We start from the raw sequence: 17,052 nt of genomic DNA on the forward strand, positions 1-17,052 counted from the left end.
AGACTTTTTGCTGTATTTTAGTATACAAGTATTACTGTTATTTTTTAAATTTAAAATTTTAAAGATAGAATTTTTATCTTTAGTACTAATCTATTTACTTCTAAATGTCTTTAAACTTTTTATATAGCCCATTTAAGAAAATTTCTTCACAGTTTTATTGTTTCTAGCTACAAATGCTTATCAACTCTTATTTATATCAAAAAAAACTGCTTAGACCAACTCTTTAAATCTCTTGCTCTGTTGCATTTAACTCTGTGTTTTTTATACCTTTATTAACAAAGCACATACATACTATTTGGTTAAAAAATGGTATTTTGAAAGCAAAAGTGACAAGTGCTTCCACATTTAACTCCACTATATTTTTCAAGATAATTTATATTATACTTTACTACTGGGAAACACAAAATGACATATACATTGTATCACTGTGTAGGACTGGAGGTAAAGAAAATGAATTTAGTTTCTAATACACTGAATTTGACATGCTTATGGGACATCCATGTGGAAATATCTATAGGTAACTAAGAAAACATAGATGTTGGGCTCAGGAGAGAAATCCAGAGAAATGGATTTGGAAATTATTAGTATGTACAGATATTATTTAATACCGTGATAGGAGATAAGAACATCCAAGAAAGTGCGCAGAAGAAAGGCAATGAGGACCTAGAATAGAATGTGTATTAACTATCATGTACATCCAAATAAATGATTCTGAATCAAAGAAAACAAAAAATTGTGTAATAAAAAACAATCTTGTTGGCTTAGGTTTTGGGATTTTAAAATACTTTATAAAACTATTGTGCTGCATTATTGATAATGGCCACGGACTATCTGCATGCAATTTATAACTGGAAAGTAATAGTTGACAGTGAAAAAGTATTACTTTTCTTATATAATTTATTCCAGTTCTTCTAACCTAGATTGAAAGGTCCTAAGGGAAAACCAAGGATTAAATGGCAGTCATTAGGATGACTTTAATAATCCCAGAAGACTGGCAACAAGCATTATTCCAAATCTACGCTACACTTACCAGGGGCAAAACATGAAAATAATAACATGAAGCTTCTCATCCTAGACCTTTATTCCAACAATTAAAGCAACCTAAGAGAAAAAAATGCCACAAGCCCATTTTTCTACATAAACATAATCTCATTTTAGCAAACCTGAAAAACTAACTTTTATAAGTTAAATACAAATCTTGTTAAGTTTACCCTACAGGATACAAAACAGTATATTACACAATTTTTTGAAATTTTGTGTTCACATAAAGCAATGGTTTAACATTTGGACCGACATAGTATGTTTAAGGAAAAGCAAATTGGGAAAGGAGCAAGATGGGACAGAGAAGCTTCTTTTTTTTTTTCTCCCCAAAATATAATCCAAGTTGGTTCTGGAAAAAATATAAATGTATACATCTTCGTTTAAATAATGATGCAATTCAAACTTAAAATAGACAAACTCCAGTCTAGCTACTGTGCAAAAAGGATATACCAATTACTCCACCTCAGCAGTAGCTACCTTTTTAAAATAAGACTTGTGACAGAAGGAGAGACAAGGTGATTTGGTTTGGACATTTGCCCCTCCAAATCTCACGTTGAAATGTGACCCCAATGTTGGAAGTGGGGCCTGATGAGAAATGTCTGGGTCATGGGGGCAGATTCCTCATGGATGGCTTAGTGCCCTCCCCACGGTAACCAGTGAGTCCTCACTCTATTAGTTCATGTGAGAGCTCTCTATTGTTCCCTCTCTCTCCATGTGACATGCCTGCTTCCTCTTCACCTTCTGCCAGGAGTAAAAGTTTCTTGAGGCCTCACCAGAAACTGAGTAGGTATTGGTGCCATACTTGTATGGCATACAGACCATGAGCCAAATACACCTCTTTCTTTATACATTACCCAGTGTCAAGTATTCCTTTATAGCCAACACAAAATGGACTAACACAGAGAGTAAACCCAACAGTGCTTTCTGGCAACTGAAGACCAGTTAGGCCTCTATAAAATCATAAGGGACTTATCAATTAAGGGAGACCTGAGAACAACATTAGGGTGCTGGGGGGTGGGGGAGTCTATAGACTTAGATACAGGAATTTCCCTGAGCATTTTACATTTTGTTTTTACCCACCCTGACATGACTAAGGAACTTTTTAATAACAACCAAAAGCCTATTACCAATGGACAGGTGTGCTTGTTTGTTTGGTTTCCTATTAATACTAAACTTCCCTGCAACTAACAAAAAAGTCAAACGCAAACAGAGCTTCTGAAAAGGAAAATGAATAAAAAGTACAGGGGTTAGATATATAGAATGTTTTATTTGGCAAGTTCTAATTACAGCACGACAAAAATAGTTTCTAATAACTTAAGATGAATGGGACACCTGATCTCCCAAGTCACTATAAATTAAATGGTATGATTTTTCATGCTGCTATAAAGACACATGCACACGTATGTTTATTGTGGCACTATTCACAATTGCAAAGACTTGGAACCAACCCAAATGTCCATATATGACAGACTGGATTAGGAAAATGTGGCACATATACACCATGGAATACTATGCAGCTATAAAAAAGGATGAATTCATGTCCTTTGCAGGGACATGGATGAAGCTGGAAACCGTCATTCTCAGCAAACTAATACAAGAACAGAAAACCAAAAACCACATGTTCTCACTCATAGGTGGGAACTGAACAATGAGAACACTTGGACACAGGAAGGGGAACATCACACACTGGGGCCTGTCGTGGGGTGAGGGGAGGGTGGAGGGAAAGCATTAGGAGATGTACCTAACGTAAATGACGAGTCAATGGGTACAGCACACCAACGTGGCACATGTATACATATGTAACAAACCTGCACATTGTGCACATGTACCCTAGAACATAAAGTATAATAAAAAATACATAAATAAATAAAAATAAATAAATAAATGGTGTGATTTTCGTAGCACAATTAAAGCAAACCTCTGGAACACTTCTTCCTTTGGCCAGTCACCAATAATTCCGGTAAAATCAGAAGAACATAGAACATTTTTTAAAAAGAAAACTTTACAACGAAACTGAAAAGAACCAATGACAAGCAATATGGTTCATCTGATGGATATAAGACAAACAAATGAATTCCCACCATCTACAACTAAAAATGGCTCTTTAGAATATGTATTAATCATATTTTAATCAAACTCTTGCAATTTTATGTTCTCCAATATACGTATTTTCCAAATTTTAGAAACCAGCCTTATTTGAGCTCTCAAATGAGATGTAAACAGATGAATAATCTTTAAGTATGAGACTATCTTCAGAGCAACGATGACCTAGAATACCAGACAAGTCAGCAACCTGAAGGGGCTTGAGATCATCTCATTCAAGTTTCTCAAATTTCAGTGTATGTTCAGAATCACCTGCGTTCCTGCTAACGGGCACATTCCTGGGCCTGCTTCCACTATCTCTGACATGGCTACAAAGGCTCCACATTTGGAGAAATTGCTTTATCCAGCTTCTGTTTTCCGGGTAAGGGCTTTACAGATACTGTCGTCATGTTCATAACAATATGATGATGAAGATTACCACAAAACACAGATGTTTAGACAGATGGTTAATGTTAGAAGTGGGGTCCTAGCCCATGTTGGTGCCACCACACCATCCTTGGACTTGTCAAAGGTGCTTGCAAGCCAGTACCAACTGACCAAGGAAAGGCTAAGCCAGTGAGTACCACAAAAGATTACGTAGGCTAACTAGTCTGTAAAGGCTTAAAGTAAAAGCAAGTACTTGATTTGGGGCCTTGAAGAATGGAAGCTTAAATAAGGGAAGCAAAGAATGCAAGAGGGTATCTGAAGCCAGCAAAGAAGAGCAAGAAGAGACACAAAGGCAGCAAAGAAAAGAGTGTGGCTGAACACCGAGTCTGTATATGGAAGCCTGGAAACACAAACCAGAACCTTGAAAGTCAGGCTAAATTTGGACTAAAGAGCTGAAATATGGATTTAAATCCACTCTGGTTGACATAAACATTTCACTAGCTATACAGACTGAATCCGACTTGTAACCGTTTTACCAGCTCCATTTTACATCAGTATGATATTCTTTAAAAATCAAACATTCTAATTTCACTACTGTTAGCAGATACACACATTTACACACACATAGGCACACGCATGCATGTACACACACACACCTTGAGATATTTCCTAACAGGGACACGTGTGTGTTTGTGTGTGTGTACAAATTCTCATATAAATTGCAAAATATTTGCTCTATCTCTGTAATCCAGCTATGGCTGATGACCATCCCGCTATGGCAGTACTAGAATAGAAATGCAAAATGAAGCTGATAATGATCACCCAGCAACATTCTGAAAAGGGCTTTGGCTTGGGTGTCTTTTAAATTCCTATTTAACCTACTTAAACTATGGGATAAACTGAATGTACTTCCTTCTGCTATATTAAAAAGAAAACAAACATTGAAGGAAAAAAATGGTTTGGACTGTCTTTCTCTTTTTTTTTTTTTTTTTTTTTTTTTGAGACGGAGTCCTCGCTGTGTCACCCAGGCTGGATGCAGTGGTCCGGATCTCAGCTCACTGCAAGCTCCACCTCCCAGTTCACGCACATTCATCCTGCCTCAGCCTCCCAGTAGCGGACTCAGCAGGCACCCGCCACCCACCCAGCTTAGTTTTTTTGCATTTTTTTAGTAGAGCGGGTTTCACTGTGGTTAGCCAGGGATGGTCCTCAAATCTCCTGACCTCATGATTCCGCCCGTCTCGGCCTCCGCCAAAGTGCTGGGGATTACAGGCTTGAGCCACTGCGCCCGGCCGACTGTCTTTCTCTTAAACCAAACTTAAGAAGAAATAGTTATATTTGACTAAATATTGTCCAAAACTTATCAAAATCTTAATTGCTGTAAATTGGTAATGACTACCATTATCCAAAAGTATAATCTCAAATAACACCACAGCTAGCTCCTGTGGTGTTAAATTTATTACTCATCACAGTACGAAATCAAGCCTATTTACTGAGTTCATTTGAGTTTACCTGGTAGGTTACATCAACTGGGAAGTCAGATAGCAGACTTCCAGGTAATGCAGAGCTAATCATCCTTACCCAACACTCAAACACAGTCTTTAGATAAAATGCCTTTTTTAAAACTATCATATAAATTAAGAAAGTTTTCCCAATAAAACAGGAATTTTCAGCTTTTGGTGAAGGTTGGGCCATGAGACGCAGCAGTCATTCTGTAGTACACAGCACCTTGTCTCCACTGTTCAAACATACACTAACATCCTGCTGCTAAGAAGGGACTGTAGATATAATTAAAGCCCTTAGCCAGCTCATTTTTGTTTAATCAAAAGGGAGATTTTCTTGAGTGGGCCTGACTTAATCACATAAAAGCCCTTTAAAAGAAGGCCTGAAACTTGTGGTGGTGGCACGCACCAGGAGGGTCAGCTACTCTGGAAGCTGAGGCGGGACGATCACTTGAGTCCAGAGGTTTCAGGCCAGTCTGGGCAACATAGTGAGATCCCATCTCTAACAACAACAACAAAAAGAAACAATAACTGAAGGCCTTTACCCTCCCTGAAAGCATCTGCCTGTCCGTGGGTGGGGTCTGTCCACCTTCTGTCCATCTGGTATCACAAGTGGTCCACACTGAAGTAGAGATACCAGTTTCTGCTGGTCAACTCTCCATGTAACAGCCATACTGGTCTAAAAGGTCCAAGACAAGACACTGAGCTTAGAGCCCTGTACAAGCTGTAGTGGGAGTGGCTGCACAGGGCAGCCCCACTTGAGGCCCAAGTGCATTTGGGGGCCATGCCCCAGAGGCATCAGGAAGATGATTTCCTGTGCTCCTGAAAGTCACCAGATCTAAAGCTGCTGCTGCAATGGCCATGGTCCTCTCTGGAGCCTTAGCCCACAACAGGCTCCTGGCCTTACCCTTGTTCCCATACCAGCTGGGCCCCTAGAGGCATGTCCTCCATGCAACAGCCCTGCAAATGGCCATATCTCAGGGGTTCACTCCCTTGCTCCCTCACAGATGCCTGTGGGCTGAGGGTCCTGGGCCTCAGCAGAGTTAGGGGAGGGACCAGGGATGACCGGCAGCCTAGAGAGGCCAGTAGACTGCACTCCAGCCCCCAGGGGCTCCTGTTACAGATAGTTACCCACAGACAGGTGCTGGGAAGGCATCAGCATGGTCAGCATTCACGGACTTGCTGACAGGTAGTCAGGTTGGGTCCTGAGAAAGTGAATCCTAGAGCTATATGTCCCTCGGGCAGGTGCTAGAGGTAGGGCTGGTCCTCCTGCTGTACGCCCTCCTTCCAGGGCAGCAGTTCTAGCTCTGCTCCACCTTGGCCTTCTACCCACAGCCTTCTCCTACTCACGCTCTGGCCATGGCTGCTTCAGCTTCTCCTCCAGGTAGCTCCCAGGCTTCTGATTAAGTCAGCCCATGGAAGACAATCTCCCTTTCATTAACTCAACAAAACAGGTTAGGGAGGTTAACTGCACCTGCAGAACCCACTGGCCAGCAGCACGGAGAACAGTGTTTGATCAATGGGGAAAAAGTGGGTGCCCCTCACAGGAGTTGCTGCCTCCCTTCTATCCCTATCTGCACAAAGATAATATCCTCTTACTGAACAAACTTGTTGACATTTATGACCTTTTAAAAAGCCATTTTCTGTAAAACCAGCATATGTGGAGTTGGGGGGGTATCTGTTCTTGGCTAGTGTGGAAGAGACCTTGTAGCCTTTGCACTGATTCTGAATTTGCTATGCATCTGACGACTTTATCCTTTGAGTGCAACTCATGTCAAGCTGAGCAGTTTTGTTAAATTCGTGGTAAATGTTATCTAGGTCAATGCTTCTTAACCTGTTTTGGGTCACAGACTACTTTTGTGAATCTGATGAAAACTATGGACTCCTTACAAAAACGCACACATGACATAATAAAATCTGCAGTTTCCGGAGGCCCATAATCCTCACGACTGCAATATAAAGTAATAGGGCTCTGATAACTTGAACTCTCTTTGATTCTTCACATTCTGTAAATAGTTGCATTCAATTAAATACTGTGATTCAAGTGAGACATTTCTGAAGCTGTATATATCTGTGTGTGTGTAGGTTGCACACACACCATATAAACGTCTACATATTGTACTTATATGTAGTCTCATATTTCCAGTAAATTTCATACTGGCCTAATTCATTCAACCACAATCCCCAACTATATTCTCCTTAGTAAAGATAAATGTAAAATGAGAAATAGGCAAATTTAAACAGCTAAATTGGCAATTTAAAATTTTCTGTATTATTAATATAGAAAATACAAAGAAACAAGGTATTCATACATTGTTAGAAGATTCAAAATGAACAGTACTTTCGCAGAATGCACAATATCTACCAAATTAAAACACACATACCATTCAATACAGCAATTCCACCCTATCTACAAAAATACTCCACATATGAGTAAAGATAAATGAACAGAGATGCTTCCAACAGTATTTTTTGTTTGAAAATATGGAAACATACTATAGGGAACATGGTTATAATGATCCAAACAACACTTTAGTTTCAATGTGCTTACACAGAACAATGGCCTCCACCTATTACTAAGTAGAAAAGAGCAGTTATATATCGGATGTTCTAACTCAACTAACTTTGTAAAATTCCATAATGCTATATTATGGTGTGCATCTCTCTTATCTTTAGAAAACTAAGAGCTTATTAATATACAGGCATTCTTCTTAGTACCAATGCTTTATCTCTAATTTCTCCTGTCTATAACTTCCCATTCTAACATGTCACTGATAATGATTTGCAGGAAATTAGCACTATTATATTATAATTCCATCAAATAATTTCAATGAGTCAATTGTCTAATTACACATATGCACCACTATTAGGGCTACCAATTTTCTCAACATCTGAATTTACAATTATAAAAAACAAACACATGACACTAGTAGCTACTCTGAGCCTACAGTGGTAATAACATTTCAAGAATCATACCCGTATAATCAGTTCATGAGCATGGCTACCATAGCTAAAAAGCCAGTATTGCTGGTTAGTATCTCTTCCTGTAAAGCGTCCCCTCAGTTACCTTTCTAGGTCCTTATATTACTTCAGGGATGCACTTGATGTTTTTTTTTTTTTTGCATTTTTGTGGGTTAGGGGCTAGGGGACGCAAAGACAGTATGACTGACCAGATTCTAATTCCCCAAAGCTTTACAATGAATGCATGTAGGAGTTAACCTCCCAAAGTAACCAACAAACCCCACCTGGTACGGCTGCCTTGAGCAGTCCCCTCCCACAGTGAATTTTGGCCAGCCTCATGGAACTAAGAGAACACAACAGAAGTGATGCTACACAACTGCGGAAGCTAAGTCCTCGAAGCCCTGCAATTTCCACCTTGGTCTCTCAAAACACTTGCTCTCAGGAAAGACAGCTGCCATGTAAGAAGTCCAATTACCCAGGGACCATCCCAGGCTAGCCATGTGGAAGGTCACATGGAAAGAAACCCGTGCCAGCCAGCCCTCAGCTGTTCCTGCCCTCTCAGCCCGAGTAACAGACACATGTGAGTGAGGGAGCCATCGTGGACGTTTGAGATCCAGCAGACACCATGCAGACAAAAAAATGAGGGCTCAGACTTAGGGCCCCAGCCAAGCCAGGATGTTTCCAGCCAACTGAGCTATTCCAGCCAAGGCTCCAGACATCCTGGACAGGGATGACCTGTGCCCTGCCTACACACCTGAACCACAGTATCATGAGCAATAAAATAACCGCTCTTTCATGCCACCAAGTTTCGCGGTGGTTTGTTACACAACGATAGATAATCTGAAAAATGCAAATGTTATTGGTGACTGTTTGTTTAAAAGATGAGTCCAACTCTGACCACAGTTCTAAAGTTAATAGTATGACTCAGAGAGCCTTTGCCTGTTGCAGTGAGAAAGAAATAATGTAACAGTTCACATTTCCTTGGACAGCTTTTTAAATAAATCTGACCAATCTAATTAATTCTAAAAAACTCCTCAAAATACTGAGGCGGCCAATATACTATTAGGAGTCACATGCTAGTTTGAAATACTGGTCTTCCTGACTCAGCCTTGAGGTCACAGCACAAATGTCACTTGTTCTAGAAGTCTTCCCAAGCCCAGGTCTTCTCAACACTGCCTCCTGTGTGCATCCAGAGGAGCCTGTACTGTTGGTCATTTGGGTACTCCCTACTTGACCTGGAACTAGGTCTTATTCATCTTCCAAAAGAGCACATGCCTACGGAGTCACTCAAATGCTAATTCAATGGAAAGAATGGAGGAGAAGTAAGGAAAGAACAGAGGGAGGAAAGGAAAAAAGGGAGTAAGGAGAGAAAGAGTGAGAAAGGTAGAAGAAAGAAAAGAGAGGAAGAGGATGGAAGGAAGGAAAGACAGGCAACAACAACAATAACAAACTGTACTAGCAGCATATGTAGTGAGATAAAGCAAAGGACTAGGAAGACATACAAGGAAATGTGTAGTCCAGGCGCAACAGAAGCAGGAACAGTAGCCACATGACTTCAGACAATCATTTAATCTAAAACTCAGGGTCCTAAAAATGGGAACACCATTTAATAAGGATATGTCAACAACGTAATTATTTAATTTTGCTTTAAGATTTAAGTCAAGAAAAAAAGTAGTAAGTGTTGGGAAGAAATCCTGAGTTTACGGCCGGGCATGGTGGCTCATGCCTGTAACCACAGCACTTTGGGAGGCCGAGGCAGGTGGATCACCTGAGGTCAGGAGTTCAAGACCAGCCTGGTCAACATAGTGAAACATCGTCTCTACTAAAAATACAAAATTAGTCGGGCATGGTGGTGCGTGCCTGTAGTCCCAGCTACTCAGGAGGCTGAGGCAGGAGAATCGCTTGAACCCGGGAGGCAGAGGTTGCAGTGAGGCAAGATCGCGCCACTGCACTCCATCCTGGGCAACAAGAATGAAACTCCACCTCAGAAAAAAAAAAAGAAATCCTGAGTTTATAATAATAATGATGATAGCTAAGACTGAATACATAATCCTCACGACACTATAAGGCAGATGATTTTACAGGTAAAGAAAATGATATATGGAGGCTGCATATGCAGAAGGTGGTGGAACCAGGACTGGAGTCTGCGCGATCGAGCAACCAAGTTTCTGCTTTTGTCCACCATGCTGTGCTGCAATAGTCTGAGAACAAATAAATTCTCAAGGACTATTAACCATCACAACACAAGACTAAAACATTAAAATGGCCCACCTGTCTACCGCTGGCATCTCACTTCCACCTTGTCTTGGCATTCACAAACAAGAATGTTGGCAAGAAATAATTCACCAGCTGGCATACATGTGAAGCCACTTTCTAATATATATGTGACTGAGACATTTAAAATTAAAAGCCGTAAAACTGCTCTGAGCCAGTTTCCTTAGCCATAAAATAAGTACAGGTTTAAAGTCCTTTATCTGAAATGCTTGGGACCAGAAGTGTTTTGGATTTTGGAATATTTGCATTATACTTTCCGAGTAAGCACCACAAATCCAAAAATCCGAAGTCCAAAATGTTCCAATTAGCATTTCCTTGGAGCATCATGTCTGTATTCAAAAGGCCTCAGACTTTGGAGCATGTGGATTAGGGATACTTAATTTGTATTATATAAGACCAACACTTTACTGGGTTATTACAGTATTCAAAAGATAATTCTTTTGAGGTGCTAAGCACAGTGCTTAACCCACAGTAAGCAACCAGTAATTGCTAATGATAACTGTGAAGACGCAGCTACAAATGATATAGCAGACACTTAAATTAAAAGTACAGGTTATTCTGTGACATAAAAAGTTCGTAAAACATTAAATTTAAGAAGCCATTATAAAATAGTAAAGATAGTACAACAACATAAACATATACAGCAAAAAGCTATGGAGTCTGTAGTCAAGCTTTTACAAATGGTAAAAGAAGCTACTTTTGTGTATCAGGTTCAATGGGTGATTTTTTTTTTTTTGTCTGTATTTTCTGAATTTCCTGCAACAAACACATTATCTTTTGCAATAAGAAAAAGAATAAGTTATTAAGGATTTTGGTGTCCTGGGTCTGCTATCAGACAGCTATAAATCAAAGGGTCTGTGAGCATTAGCTTCTTCATCTGAAAAATGGCAGGAACTTGAGCAAACAATCTCTGAGGCTCCTTCCAGCTCTAAAATTCTACAATTTCATGAAATAAACAATTTTAAAAATTGTGGAGGAAAAGGGCCAATCCTTTCCCTTCCCTCTATCTCTCACACAGCCCAGCAGGACAGCAGAACCTCAACAAACATCTAGTGACTGGTTGTCTCACTGATTAGTGAAAGACCATAAAGTCAGCTCAAATATTGCCTTCAGATAAGCGCAACCGCTGTTGCTTGTGCTAGGAAGAAGTCCAAATAGAGTACCATGAGAACTAGTGGTACGAATTAGTCCTGACACGATCTCAAGCCTTCTGGACTTAAAAAGAGTTGCCCTGAAACCCTGGGCCTCAGTTTCTCAATGTATAAAAAGGGGAAATTGTGTTCCCAACTCATGTTCTAAAATAGTATGAATCAACAAGAAAAAGCAAGTGTACTACCGACATCATCTCACTTTACTAACACAAAGCAAATATTTATTAACCAATATTGATTCAGTAGATGCTACTTCACTGATTCCTACCATAGATAAGAAACTTCCATAATCATTTGAGAAATTTCTTTGAGAAAATGCACAAGAAATGATTTTCAAGATGACAAATTGCAATGGGAAGTTTCCAAAGGGGTAGGTTAAAAAATTACAGCAAATCAAGTTTTATAAGAAGTATCTTATGTGGAAAAATCATTTGTGGGAAAGACTCTTTCCTGCTTGGGAACTTCCCTTGGATAGGATCTCACTCAAGCAAATCAACACAACAAAACCCAATCCTCTTGCCCTCCTTCTCTCTTGAGGAAGGGCTCTGATGGGGATGCAAAGTGAAGACGCCACTAACTGCCATCAAAGCTCAATATATGGAAGAAATCTACAGAAAGAGGAAGCAGAACAAAGAGGAAGAATGAACACAGACTACAGAAAGGGAGAGGTAGAAATGAGTGTGAGGTCAACAGTGAGAAATTTCTCAGGCAAGATGAAGACTAAAATCCACATCTCATGCAGTAATAGCTGAATAAATTCCAGGAATATATGGCATTTGTTTTAGGACAACTGGTTTGCTATGATTAACAGGCAAATTCTAAAACCACAGGGTTCCAGGCCATCACGTAGGGCACAAGGAGGCTACAGTGCAGTATCATTCAATTCATCTACCACAAAAAAAGAACAGTTACATCCCACTAAAAGGAGGCTGGGGGGAAAAAAAGCACAAAACTCTCCACTTCTAGTAGAGCAATATGTGGACTTTACGATCCTAAAGAAAGAGAAAAGTAGAAAGCAGGTTCTGTCATGGTTGTTAGGTGAGGGGTACCATCTAGTCATTGTGCTTAGTGTGAAAAAGAGAGCCCTGTACCCTAAAGGCAGCACCTCGGGGCACCAGCAGAGAGCAGAGGGAATCCAGGGGAAGACAGCCTGGCTCTGTCTCTCCTCAAATCCCCAATATACCACTTCTGGGCAGAGAGAATCTAGAAACTTCAGCCTAAGAGACTGAAAGAACAGAAGGCCATCTATCCCATGGAACCCGTAGCCATCTTGGATTAGCACACTGGGAAACATTTGCCCTCTTTCACATCTTCAAATGCCTCGCGCAATGCTGGCTTTAACCATCCTCAGGACAAACCTTTCTATCTCTGGAAAACTATGTGTCTCTTTTATTAATACTAACAGTAATAATTCAAAAATAAAAAATGGAACTTAACAGGAGCATGAAAATCAAATTAAAAATAAAAGAAATAGCTAACCTTATTGCAGAAAGAATCAATCAAGTGCCATGCCCTCTCGTACAACTTTTTTAAAGTACAAGACTCACCTTTCAAATTAGACCGACTGGCTGGCCTCCCCACATTATTCCTCTGGTGTTTGGTTGACATGCGTTTAATCTGTCGAGGTGTGCTGGGGGGAGAGTTGCCATACAGATTCTCTGTATTTGTTTCATCAGAGAAGTCCTCTGGATCAGACTCAGGACTCTTGCAAGCCGCATCTCCCAATGTGCCCTCTTGCCTATGAAAGACAGTGCATAGGGAAAATATTCAGTAACACAGTAAGTGAATTCAAATTTATTTATAATTTTTAAAATAATTCTTTGTAAAACTTTTGTACGTAAACATCTCTTCAGCACCGTACTTCTCCTATTTTTACCTGTGAAAACTCAAAAGGAGAACTTTCCTTTCGCTTGAAGAGAGTAATGATTGTGACTGCTACTGCTCTTACCATGAACAAGGAGTACCACATGGGTGGAGCTGTTATGCTTTGTTTCTCTTGTTTATAGAGCTCTTTCTAACACAAAAGAAATATAGAACTAAAAACTTACGCCTTAAGGAAAAAACAGCGAAGGACTAAAAGATACAAATCAGACAGAACTAAAAATGTACTTATGTGCTAGCTACTGACAGTTTAATTGATGAGTGGGCAAGTTCAGTCCTGCTCTGAACTTCAGTGCCTCGCCTCTTTCTCTCTCTGAAAGACACAGAAAACAGAACGTATAGGAGCACTTTGCCATGATCCACACAGCAAAGCAGCAAGTACTGAGAAAGTACGGCAGGTCCATTTTCTAAGTTCTCTGATAAAAATTACAGCACAGACATTACGTATGTATTTAATACCACCGAACCACTTGAAAATGATTAAAACATTAAATTTTATCTTATGTGTATTTTAACACAACAAAAAATTGGGAAGAAAAAAAACCACAGTGAAGAGCTCAAGCAAGGTGCAGGGGAGAAGGATGCCATAAAAGAAGAAAAATAAAAATGTTTCTTTTCACCTTCAAAATGCAATTTCTCATTAATTTGTTCTCTAAAAACACTGCCTGCCAATTCTCTATCCCTAGCCAACTTCTCAAATCATCACAATTTTGACAAAGTTCTATTTCTGCAAAGCTAACAAAATAAGATTTAATGATACAAATTGAGAGCCAATACAATTCTTTAAAAGTGAACCAGAAGGAATCAATCATGAAACTCTTTCCAAATATGTACCATCACAGTATACCTCATTCTGAACATTTATAAAATATGATTTATATTTTATAAACATAACTCCAAATTATATTCAGTATATAATCCATTTCTTCCTGGCAATTTGTATCTTGATATACAATCAAAGCTATTTCAAAGTCATGAGCGAAACAGAAAAGCCACTCTACAATATATGGTCCATTATGACTGAATTAGATCGACAAAACTGCAGAAAAGAAATTACCTTTTAAAAAACAAAAATGTTGCAGAATTATAAAAATTTCCAGAACTGAAATCTATAAAAGACCCCTAATGGGTCAAAACTGATTTTTTAATAACCGCATTTTAAAGACCACTCTAAATACTTTATGATAATACACACGTGCTCCTAAACACGTGTGTACACACAAGACATACAAGTTAAATGTCCTGAAAGCTAACTTTAAACCATGTGCAAATTTAGAAATACGTTTTAAATGCACTTGCCTATTTCCTTAAACTACATTTATAAGTCTCATAACATCACACAATGAAGTGTAAACTTACAGATTAACTTGAAATGTCTTACACCCACTTCTTCTATACTCACCGTGTAATAGTTGATTTGACTGATTAAAAAACATGGCCGAGACGGGCGGATCACGAGGTCAGGAGATCGAGACCATCCTGGCTAACACGGTGAAACCCCGTCTCTACTAAAAAATACAAAAAACTAGCCGGGCGAGGTGGCGGGTGCCTGTAGTCCCTGCTACTCGGGAGGCTGAGGCCGGAGAATGGCGTAAACCCGGGAGGCGGAGCTTGCAGTGAGCTGAGATCCGGCCACTGCACTCCAGCCTGGGCGACAGAGCGAGACCCACCCCAAAAAAAAAAAAAAAAAAAAAAAAAAAAAAAAAAACATGGCTATAAGCATCAAAATCATTTATTTATTTTCCATGTGTTGCAGTGGTTAATAACACTGTTTGGAATGATAAGCAGCATAGGCTTGGTGGTGTAGTAGACCCACATTTAAATCCTAGCTGTACTGCCTATTAGCTGGGCGGACTGTGGACAAATTTTGTCTCTACCGTGTACATTTATAAAATAAGGATAATAAATACTTAGACTTACACTTATTCCTATGAGGATTAAACCCAATAATGAATACTTAACCAAAGAGTCAGAAGATAGTAAGTGTTCACTAAATGCTTGACACCACTCATATCACAGGCCTTGGAGGTCACTGTGCTCACTGAGAGAACCTGAGTTCTTGTTCATCCGCTTCACCTTAAAAGAGAAGCTCACCTAGGAGTTCGCCATGGTATAGGCCTGGAAGCACTTCTAACATTTTAAACATCTTTTGAATTCTTTCAAACTCATTATTATAAGGTTTCTGTTTTCATTTAATTTCCAAGAAAAGACTGTATTTTATTACTTTTGAATCTCCAGGAGTGTCCAGCATAGAGTGCTCTCAAACATTCAGTGCTTTCCATAATAATGCACTTAACACGTAAGAATGGTAACTGCCAGGAAACTATAGCACAAATGTTTAGTCGGTTAAATACATCAAAGCCAGACAGCAGGGAATACCAAGATAATTAAAAAATGAAGTCAGATATGAAAAAGCAAACAAAATCTCTTTCAAAACACATCCTTTGTGGTGAGGAGGAATGTGAACTCAGAAGCTAAGGCCGCATCTCAGCCGTCCTGGATGGGTGAAGCATCCATTATTGAATCTTTCTAAGACTATTAAAACTAATAATTTGGAATTTTAAAGGTCTACATTCTAACTATTTCAGGAAATTCAGTTGTAAAGATTTCTTTTAAAAAATTAAAGTAACAGAAATAAAGGGCTATGAAAAATATAAAATGGTCTGTTTTGCTAGCATCTGGCTATACCGTGTGGATGACGAATTAATGCAACGCAGAGTGAAAGTGGAGGAGAATTTTTGTGAAGAGGGACTGACAATATCAAACCTCAGTGACCCAAATGTCAAGCCCCTCAACCTGAGGAGAGTCATGATCTAAAATGACAAGCACAGCTGAGTTTTAAAAAATAAATAAATAAGTACCTTTGTGGGATCTACATGCCATGGGAATTGAGTTCTGTGCATTAGCAGATAAAGAGGGTCTAAGAAAGTACATATAATAAAAAGGCTAACTTGTATGAAGACTACACATTGGGGACCCAGAAGAGTATTTGTGTTGTGCTATCCTCCAACTGAGGACAAACTGTTGCTCTACACGTGGAAAAATTAATGTGGCTGTACTCTCAAATAAAAGTACAAGAATAAATCCTTGTAATAATTCTACAGAAGCTAACAATCCCTTGTTTTCCGATCTGCATGTATTACAAAACCAAAAGTCATCTGTCTTATCCTTATACATTCACATAGACACAATGAACAACTACTGACTTCAAAGTATTTCTAAACTATCTAATTATTCTAACAGTAAACATGTAAAAATCACACTTAAATGAAGATGAATACTGTCATAAACAAAATATTAAAATAAGACAAAACACAGTATATTTTATCCCTTCTTACTCATTAAGCACCATAGAAAATGAGTTAGGAAAATGTCATATGGTACTACCAGCCACTATACTTATAATTCATAATTAAAATGAATTTAATACTTTCTTAGGATTTACTTAATGCGGTCAACATGGTATTCTCACTTGTTGGAAAAGATGCTGGTTTACATTCCATCCAAGCAACTTAGTAATACATACATGTCAGAACAAAATCCAACAGTATTTAAAGAAACTTTCTTTTAAAAAGAGTCTAGCACCTAATAAATAAAATTCACAAATGTTTTCCATCCTATCAAAAAATTACCAGCCAAGTGCAATGGCTCATGTCTGTAATCCCAGCACCTGGGAGGCTGAGGTGGGCAAATTGCTTGTGCTCAGAAGTTCGAGACCAGCCTGGGCAACATGGCAAAACCACATCTCCCCAAAAAAAAAAAAAAAAAAAAAAAAA

The 17,052-nt window shown here is 39.0% G+C and overlaps 1 protein-coding gene across 1 annotated transcript in view; it reads right to left on the reverse strand.

Annotated features, from left to right (window-relative positions):
• The window catches only part of MAP3K4 (mitogen-activated protein kinase kinase kinase 4), a 140,244-nt gene that overhangs the window by 80,094 nt on the left and 43,098 nt on the right, over positions 1–17,052 (reverse strand). The window contains 1 exon segment of the mRNA XM_017869565.1: positions 12,943–13,133. Within this exon segment, the coding sequence (XP_017725054.1) occupies positions 12,943–13,133 (191 nt within the window).

Source organism: Rhinopithecus bieti, unplaced genomic scaffold (assembly GCF_001698545.2).
Source record: "Rhinopithecus bieti isolate Rb0 unplaced genomic scaffold, ASM169854v2 scaffold_3948, whole genome shotgun sequence".
NCBI lineage: Eukaryota > Metazoa > Chordata > Mammalia > Primates > Cercopithecidae > Rhinopithecus > Rhinopithecus bieti.